This window comes from Lactuca saligna, chromosome 3, assembly GCF_052625555.1.
Source record: "Lactuca saligna cultivar CGN05327 chromosome 3, ASM5262555v1, whole genome shotgun sequence".
NCBI lineage: Eukaryota > Viridiplantae > Streptophyta > Magnoliopsida > Asterales > Asteraceae > Lactuca > Lactuca saligna.
The window spans coordinates 35,369,309-35,380,222 of NC_136419.1; the positions used below are offsets into that span (position 1 = coordinate 35,369,309).

Sequence of the window (10,914 nt, forward strand, 5' to 3'; positions counted from 1 at the left end):
TTTATTTATATTCTTAGGATTAAAATTAGATTTATTAATTTTGAATAATTTTTTTAATAATTAATGGTACCCGATTAAACCCTGCCTAGCCGATTAATTCCTTGGTCCCAGTCGACTGTTGAGCGACCGTTGAGCGATTTCCTGCAATTTATATATATATATATATATATATATATATATATATATATATATATATATATATATATATATATATATATAGGCTTAGGTTATTTTGTTTTTACTAACTATTGTGTGCCAGAATGCAGAGATCTGGACCACCGGATGAAAAAGAATCAAAGATCATGATCTGAGGGTCTATGATATTACAATAGGATAACATGTATCATATAATCATACAAATTTCAGCCTAAGAGCATTTTAGTCAATTAACCTATATTAAAAAAAGAAATTTTCGATTTTTTAGAGATAATTATTTCCTTTATTTTTAAAATTTTGAATATTGTAAATTAATTCAAATTTAAAAATTCGGTTTTATTCTGTCAGAATGATAGAATGCTAACTATAAACTAGTAAATATATATTTTTGATTTTGTTCTTGCAGAATACATTTCCAATGCAGTTATATTTTGATAATTAACTTGATTTAAGAATAAGATATTATTCATATACATCCAACTTGGTTCTATGATTTTATTCTTAATATACATCCGAAATTAAATACAAATTCATACATATTCTTACAGACTAATATCCTTATACATTTTAATATAGTTATAAAATTCTAGCAGAATATCATAAAAAATGAATAAAATTCTTAAAAAATAGCATTTTTGAATATGCAATTGTCGAACAAATACACTTGGTCTTCTTCAGTGGTCCATATAATCCATTTGATCTTCACATATATACTTGTTGTTGAACTTGATTCCAAATATTTCTCTTGTATGAGCAATATTGAATTCCTTCTTCATTCAATTCTGAAAGAATAAGATACATTACTCGTTAAACAAATTCTGACAGAATGCGTTTATATAAATATATTCTGACATAATACATTGAAATATTTCCCGTTAAACAAATATATTTGTTCTTAACAAACATTCTTAAAGATATTCTAACAGAATGCGTTTATATAAATAAATTCTGAGAGAATATATTTTTGAAATAATGCTCTATCATTGATCTGAAAATAGAATAAGTCATTTTGTAAGAATGATATAGAAATCTTTTAAATTGTAGTTACTAAAAAAATCACAAATAGTAAAAGAGTCAAACTATACATTCACCATGAGCATTGTCTTTTTCTTTTTGCTTAAAGTGAAGTAAATTAAAAAGACACAATCTATTTAATTTGAGATGTAGCTTATTCCAACAGAATATACTATATAAAGCATAATGTATTCTTACAAAATACACTATATTGTGTACATACCAAGCCTAATGTATTCTTACAAAGTTTTAACCACAAAGTATCCTCACCTATGATTTTTATTTGGCTAATTATTATACTTCCGTAAGCAAAACAAGTATGAAGTTCTGATTTCAACAATGAATGTTCAAGAATTCATAATTCTTTATCTAATTACAACATCTAAATTCAGATTTCAGCAAAGTAGTACAATCAAAAATCTGATTTATACATCTAACGTCATATTTCAACAAACAAATAGCATCAACTTTCATATTTTTGCATCTAATTTTAGATTTTTGCAAAGTAATACAATCAAAAATCTGATTTATACATCTAACTTCATATTTTAACAAACAAATAGAATCTTAGTTCAGATTTCTTCATCTAATATCGTATTTCAGTAAAGTAATATCATTAAAAAAAACTGTTTTTTGCATCTACTTTCATGTTTCAAGGAAACAAAATATTTCAGCAAACAAAGAATATATAACTTTATCTTCCATAGAACACAATATTTTCGAAATAAGTGTAATATTTTATAAAAGAAAAATGCTACCTACCCAGAGAAAGAGCTCTGTGCAACATGATTCATGATATCTGGACCTTTTATAAATTGACCAAACACCACAACCAATAACCTTTCAGAAATCACTAAAACTTTTTAGATTTTTAGATTGATAATATTAATTTCATTCACCAAAAGTATACAGAAGCAGTGAAGGGAAGAAGCGAGAAGTGTTCTCAATTGATTTTTTATGAAAGATCTAATTTGATTAAATCATAATTCAAAGTATACATACCTTACGGTGGTGTCTGATGGTGTTGGCCGACAAATGAGTCCAACTCCGACCCTCCTGTCTTCTTCGATCGCATAGTTTCTTGATTCTTATTTCTGATTCCGAAGCCTTTCCCACTCCGAAGTCTTTCCCTCTAGTGCTCCTACCATCTTTGACCGTGGGTGGTTTAGGATCGATTGCATAGAACAAAGAGTCGGCGAAGAAGATGATGACGGTGGTGGTCGGCAACCAAGATGATGATGGTTGTGGACGATCATTTGTAGAGAAAGACGGGGAAAGGGTGTTGATGTTATAGGTTTTAAAACTGATAACCTAATTTAAAGGGAGGTATTATTTGATTTTTTCAATTTACCATAATTAATTATAGTATAGATTACTATTATACCCTATATTTATTATTAATGATTTATTTTTTCTTAAATTCTCATTGGTCCATAGATGCATACAATAATTGTTGGAAACATTTGAACCTAGCTCTCTCTCTCTCTATCTCTCTGTCTCTCTCTCTCTCTCTCGCTTATATATATATATATATATATATATATATATATATATATATATATATATATATATATATATATATATGAATACGTTTAATTTTATATAATTATTTTAATTATTCTCATTCTATCAGAATATTTTCAAGCTGTTTATTGAGTCGTATTCTATAATAATTAAAATAAATAAAAACGATGAATAAGAACAAAAATAAATTAGAATTTGTAAGAACCCATTAAAATATCAATAGTTCTGTAAGATTGAACGTATTCAGATTACTAAAAAACATATTTACTTAGTAATTTTTATAAAATAGCATTATTCACATGTCGACACAATAGTTATCCATCCACATTATAACCTAACCTTATATATATATATATATATATATATATATATATATATATATATATATATATATATATATATATATATATATATATATATATATATGCGTAGGTTCCATTGAGATTCAAAATTAAATAGAGATCTTGAGATTGAACATCGGTCATATATTTCACATCTACCGCTCTATCCCTACGATGTACTGACACGTCGAATCTTTTATAATCATAAATGATTATATAGCGTCACTCGTTCCTTTTTCCTCCGCCACCATCTTCACCACCATAACTGCCACCGCTACCACCACTACCACCACCTCTGCCACCAACCGACCCCACCACTACCATCTCCATCACTTATACCACTATCACCTCTGCCACTACCAACTGTCATAATCATATATGTTTACTCAATCTGTGAACATACATTTATGTATAATCATTTATGATTAGAATTATACGTATAAACATGTATAATCATATATTATTATACATTTCTGCCATATAATCATTTATGATTAGACATACCCCCATTGCTGCCGGTATGCTGAAGCGTTAGAACGGCAAATGAGAGATATATGATTGATTTTGAATCTTAAGATCTCTAATTTTGTTTGAATCTCTAGGAACCATCATATATATATATATATATATATATACACACACACACACACACACACACACACACATATATATATATATATATATATATATATATATATATATATAGGTTGGTTCCATTGAGATTAAAAATAAAATAGAGATCTTGAGATTCAACCTCAGCCACGTATTTCCCATCTGCCATTCTAACCCCCCGGCGTATCGGCGCGACAAACCTGGTATAATCATAAATGATATACAACACCACCCGTTCATTTCTCTTCCACCACCATCCCCATAACTATAAATGCCACTGCCACCACCATTACCACCACCTCTGACACCAGCCGACCCCACCACTGTCAACTCCGTTACTTATACCACCGGTCCACCGCCACCTCTGTCACCACCACTTCTTCTGATACCAACTGTCATAATCATTTATGATTACTCAATCTGTAAACAAATATATATGTATAATCGTTTATGATTAGGCATATCCCTTTGTTACCGATACGATGTAGCATTAGAGCGACAAATGATAAACATGTGGCTGAGGTTGACTTTAAAGATCTCTAATTTTTTTTTAATCTCAAGTGAACCGTCCCATGTGTGTGTGTGTGTGTCTCTCTCTCTCTCTCTATATATATATATGAGCTAGGTTCAAATGTTTTTAGCAACTATTGTGTGCCTAAATGCACCAATGAGAATTCAAGAAATAATAAATAATTAAATAAATCATTAAACGGTATTTTGGACCTTTTGTACTTTTATTTAAGGAAATTATTTAATTGAAATCATTCAATTAAGGAAATAAACTAATCATTCAATTAAGAAATTAAACTAAATATATTTGACCTAGATATGCTTGCGGCCGAACACTTCATCATCGACATCAACACCATCACCATCACCGATTCTACTTCTTCTACAATCGACGGATCCAAAGGGGAGCACATACTCTCATCTCGCAATCGATGATGGATTCTAGGGTCGATGAGGCTAAAGAAGGGGATGTGGAGGAGTAGTGGCGCTGTTGTGGGGTCTATGAACACGAATGAGAAGCGAGGAGAAAACGGTGAGGAAATCTCGATGATTGCAGGTACTTGGATGGAGGTATCCTCCGGCAGCCTCCTGTTCTTCTTTCTTTGGTCCGGTAATCCAATAATTAGGGGATATAACTGGAAATTATTTACCTCAATCGAGATTGATTTTATCTCGATTTTTTTCAAGATCGAGATTGTTTATCATCTTATTAAATTCGATATCTTCAATGGTTTATTTTTGTTCGATTGAAGAAATATTCTGATACAACTTGCACTTCACAGTCATAAGTTGGATTTTGTTTCGAAAAAGTCAAAATTGGTGTTCATATTTCTAAATCGATAATGTAAATGTGTGTTTGTTTCTTGAATTCATGACTGGGAATGAATGCATGTGTGTTGATGATTCAATCACAACTATTGAATTCTGTATACAATCACAGCTCTTGAATTATGTAATGTATTCTATTAGAATTTATTTTATATAAATGTATTCTGTTCGAATGTTTGAGAATAATTGTCAACAACAAGTACATTCTGTCAGAATTTATAGTTTTTATTCTCTTAGAATGCATTGAATTTTTTAATTTTTGAATCTTGATTATGTTTTCTTTGTGGATTTAGGTTTTGAAGAGACTAACATTTATTGGAGAAGGAAGAAAACATAGAGAATGAGAGTGTATTATACCAGAATGTGTTATGTTACAATGTATAAAATGTTGGTAAAAAATAATATTCTATCAGAATTGATTAGTGTTTTTGTTAGATTGTGATTTTTTTTTTCTTTCAGAATGTTGTTATTATTCAATGAATCACAATCATACAATGTAATTATTTGGTATATTGTTAGTTCAAGAATTGATTTTGTGTATTCTTTTTAGAATGTATTTACTAGTTTATGGTTGGCATTCTATCATTCTGACAGAATAAAATCGAAAAATATATTTACTAGTTTATGGTTAACATTCTAACATTTTGACAGAATAAAATCGAATTTTTAATTTTGAATTAATTTAAAATATTTAGATTTTTAAAAATAAAGGAATTAATTATCCCTAAAAATCCGAAAATTTCCTTTTTTAATATAGGTTAATTGACTAAAATGCTCCTATGCTGAAATTTGTGTGATTATATGGTATATGTTATCCTATTCTACTATCATAGATCCTCAGATCATGACCTTTGATTATATTACATCTGATGGTCCAGATCTGTGCATTCTGGCACACAATAGTTAGTAAAAACAAAATAACCTAACCCATATATATATATATATATATATATATATATATATATATATATATATATATATATATATATATATATATATATATATATATATATATATATATATATATATATATATATATACACACACTAAGGAAGAAAGAATAAGATTTAAATTCAAAAGCTATTTAAAAACACTTTCCAACATCTTTTATACGATATTATCCTCACCACCTACATTTACCATGATAAATTCGTATGTCATGCTCATGTCGCATATTGTTTTTGTCTTTGGATCTGCCTAAACCATAACGGAAACGAACCAATATTTTCAGTATTTTTAATTCGGTTCATGGTTCACTTATTTCCTCATTTCCATTTTTCGGTTCTTGTTTCGCTTCCGAGACCCATCTCATCCCTATTTGATTATGAATATGAAAAATACATTCTTTAAATTATAATATTTTTTTTATAGTTAACAAAGTTGTAGTTTTCTATAAAGAAAATGCCTATTGTTGTTTTTCTTTAATACGACAATGTCCAATCCAATATTTTTTATACCAAAATGGTGTATCTAATATTTCATATCTACACCAATAAAAGTGTCTTCCCTTTTTAACTTATACAGATTATTATGAAAATACCCCCAACTTATTATTTTTACATATTTATTTACATATTTTTTTTTATAAAAACATAATAATATACACTATTACAAGATTATAAGCAAACTATTTGCATATCGTTAATTCGATTTAGGTGTTATTTTATCCAAAATTGTTAATTATATACTATTACAAGATTATAAGCAAACTATTTGCATATCATTAACTCGATTTAGGTGTTATTTTATCCAAAATTGTTAATTATGATAATTTTCTTTAACAAAATTCAAAACTTTAAGATATATTTTAAAGAAATATCCGATAAAATTTCAATATTTTGGGTCAATTTACACTTTAATTCTAATTTTTATTTTTTGAACATAAAGTCAGTAATATTTTATATTTTGCTTAAATTAAAAAGACATCCCTTCTTCTTTTTTTCAACAAAAAATATCAGATTATCGTATGAAATTAGATAACTGATGCTTTTCTATTCAAAAAATAAATGTGTGTATTAAAAAAATAAAATGATTAAATATGATCATATGAAAATTTAATACCATAATGATGTAGGGTTGAAGATGAATTACAACAAAATAATGTGAAATATGAGATTTGGTGTTTGTTTAGAAACGTCTTAGCACTTTTCTTTGTTATAAGAAGAAAAAACCACCAACGAAGAGACACTGATAGATAATTAAATCAAAAAACATCCCACATCTTAAAAGGTCCAAACCCAAAAATCCCAAATGCACAACTTTTACTCTCTCTAGATAATAGCATATACAAACATAAACCAAATCATGGAAACTTCCATACTAAAAAGTCTTTTAATTTTTTAGTAACTTCTAATCTTAAATAAATGAATAATAAAAAACAAAAAATAATTTCACTAATGTGAAGGGATTGGGCAATCTGAAATCAAACATTTGGGCTAAAGGAGATTATTGGGCCTTGGGCTAAGGCCTATAAGGCCCATGTGAAGGGATTGAGACCAATTGGAAATTGGGTCATATTTTGAGCCTTGATGGGTTGTTTAACTTATGAGCCCATTGGACTATGGTTAAGGGCTTCATTCTTGGACCAAGTTATGTTGTGGGTAAAATAATATTTTTACCTTAGGTAGGGATTTTTGGTTATGATGTAGATCCAAAATGTTAATTAGCTTTTCTTTGGCAATTGATAGCTCGGGGAGCTGTAGGACCAGCATTCAGGAATTATTCGTTTCATTCAACTTTTCGAGGTGAGTTCCTCATTGGGTTTAACGGGTCTAAGGCATCAAGACCGACCATTGTATGGTTATGTCGATATACTTATTATCTGTACGACACTTGTATGTGCTTGTATATGTATGTTTATTTGGGCGGGGCCCGTATTGCGAGTGTTGGTGGGGATTGTTATGTGAGTGTAGGCGGGTCCATATCTCATTCGGTGGCGCTCGTTATGCGAGTGTGGGTAGGGCCCGTATCTCATTGGGTGGGGCCCGTTATATGATATGTTTAGTATGTGGTATCTTTGGGAAACTCACTAAACTTTGTGCTTATGGTTTTTAGTTTATATTTTAAGTACTTTCGGTTCCAAGGGGAAAAGCTCAGATTGACTGCATCGCACACATCATATGAATTCTGTTTATGGGACATACTCTGATTTTTATGGGGAGTGACATATTTATTCGATTGAAATGTATGAACAATGTTTTGTAAATACTGTTTTTACTAAAAATGAAATTTTTAGGTCATAATTTTTGGATGTTTCACTCTATATGAAAAACACATCACTATAGCTTTATTATTAAGGATGGTTAAAAAAATATAGATATATCTTCAAAAACACTCTACCATATAATGACAAGTTTGACCTATAATAACGGTTTTTAATTGGTTATACCCACCACAATTGAACGACAACATAACTTATCTTTAATGACGCGACTTTCCTCACACAATGAATGAAAAAAAAAACCTGTCATAAAATGCCTATAAACACGGGTTTTTTACGTGGATAAAACTCAGCTTTGTACTAGTGAGGAAGCATTAACTATTTGGAATATGGTTGTTAAAATCCCGATCATGATCTTAAGATCTTACGATCTTACGGTTTTAAGATCCTACAACTAAAAAACGATCATGATCTCAAAAAAATCGCTTATTTAAATTGAAATCAAGTATCATATGTTGCAAGAAGTTTTGTAGAGCATTATCATTTCATCAATTCATGTTATATTAAACATGACACACTCATAATAATCTAGATCTTTGTGATCTTATATCTTTTGTTGTACATGATCAAATGATATTTTTTTCTAATTAAGATGTTTTTTTTCTTAATTTTTACAGTTTGTAGCAACAAAAATTATGATTCATGCATAAGAAGTTAAAGTTGATTCCATTATCGTTGTCTTGATCAACATCAAGTTATAATGTTATACTTACACCTAATATATATCTAACATCAAGTTATAATGTATACCTACACCTAATATCTTGCAAACAAATTTGAATATAAGTTAATTTTGTTAGGATCTTTCAATCTCATTCAGATCTTGCAAAAGATAAAGTGTTTTTTAAATAAAATTCCAATATTGACAACCTTGAGTTGGAGTGAACAAATTTTTGTTCTATGTAAATTTGTCCATACACATACGTATCCGAGTAGATCTCATTTCACAAGTAGAGTTTATTTTGGCCTGATCTCAATTCCTTGCACAATAAGCCCGGTAAGCTGCTCGCGTTCGTTACAGGTCAAGGCGAACGTTACATTCACAGAAGTTGCAGCATCTACTTTAAATGTCCATATCCGAGCTTCCATCCACCCATCTTTCCGTTGTCTCAACATGCTCTCTATTTTAGGTCTAGACAATGGGTTCATGGTTGGTCTTTGATTACGATCTTGGTCACTATTTGTCAGCATAATTAACGGGGTTTTTGGGCTACTCAAATAGATAAAACGAACTTCATTGAAATTCGGAGAGCCAAAGCTGATGTCCTTTACTTCTAGAGGACACTTAAGCGTCACATGGCTGACTTCTGGTAGTTTACACACAAGGTAAGTTGCATAGGTTGTGTTTGGTGTAAGCATATGTGAGTTGATAAGGCAGTTTATACGCAAAACCCTGCCTGATTGACATTCAGCCACCTTCTCGAATCTGCAAATATTCAACTGGTCGATTAATGCTTTCACTTGCATGTTTTAAAAAATGCACCAAAAGGTTGACCTAATGGTTGATTTATAACCAAAATCCATTTGCGTTAAGAAGCTAGGGTAGCTACCTTGATTCATATAGAGATATCCAACGAAAAGACGCCAGATCAGAGAACCTGCTGAATTCCCCGTCGTTGTCTTCTAAAAATGCTCTTGCTGATGCCATACAGCATTTGATTCCATCTTTATCAAGAGAAAACAACTGTAGGAACGATTTTAACAAACGTTTAACAACCAAGAAACATATATATACAGTGTTCGCAACGAACCTTTACTTTTAAAAGAAAAAAAATTACGTACCATTTGGCCTTTGTTCGTAAGAATCCCGTTTGAAAGAAGCGTGTAGATTTCTTTGTTAGTAATGTTGTATGGGACACGATCCTTTGCTGCTTTGATTATGTACGGATAGTCGTTTGGTAGTTTTTGTTCCCAGTTTTCATCTATCATCGTATTTGAATTGTCTACTACTTCTAATGGCTCTTCTTCTATAGCCTGTAAATGAAAATAAAATTATATCTCGTGTACTAAGTATTATGAAAGGATGATCGACGATGCTAATTAATTACCTGCATCTCGATAGGCAAGAACTGGATGCCTTCAAGTAACATGAAATTATAACTAGGAATTCCTTCAAGCAAAAGCTCAAGCTTTGCGACTTTCCTATAACTAACAAATTGACACAGTTCAAGTATCATCCATCCATTATCTATCCAGTCTGCAAGGTGAGAGAATGATGATTCATTTGCGTCTTTAAATTTGAATTGTAAACCCAAAAATATGGGTTCACGAGTCATCTTTGATTGGTCTACGTATGAAGAACTATTATGTGGCCTTTCAATCTTAGCTACCTCAAAAAACCTACACATGCGGTGGGACATGAGGAGTTATGCATCATATATATGTTGATCTATGCATGTGTGTGTGTATACGAGATGATGAGAGAACCTCGATGTAGAGTGAGGAATCCATTGCACAACTCCGGGATCTTGGAACGTGAATTCTGATGCAGAAATCATCTCACAATTCTGTTCTTTCTTGCTCAAGGAAAACCACTAGACATTAAAATGTGTAAAATTATTATCAACAATGAATTTAAGTATTTAACCTTTGTTTAATGAACTTAAACGAATAAAAAGTGGTCTTTCGAGAGGCCTGAGTAATTAAGCCATTTCCCACATGCATATATTGCTATAATATAAAACACTATCACACACACTTTAATATATA

General features: G+C 30.3%; 1 protein-coding gene across 1 annotated transcript; it reads right to left on the reverse strand.

The window, feature by feature from the left end:
* Positions 1–9,142: 9,142 nt before the first annotated feature.
* On the reverse strand, positions 9,143–10,506 carry LOC145033537 (F-box protein PP2-B13-like). The gene is made up of 4 exons (XM_078982130.1): positions 10,254–10,506; positions 9,988–10,179; positions 9,756–9,889; positions 9,143–9,631 (listed from the first exon to the last, which is right to left on the reverse strand). The coding sequence occupies exons 1-4, from the start codon at positions 10,479–10,481 to the stop codon at positions 9,163–9,165; spliced, it is 1,023 nt and encodes a 340-aa protein (XP_078838256.1). The 5' UTR covers positions 10,482–10,506; the 3' UTR covers positions 9,143–9,162.
* Between the last annotated feature and the right edge of the window lie 408 nt (positions 10,507–10,914).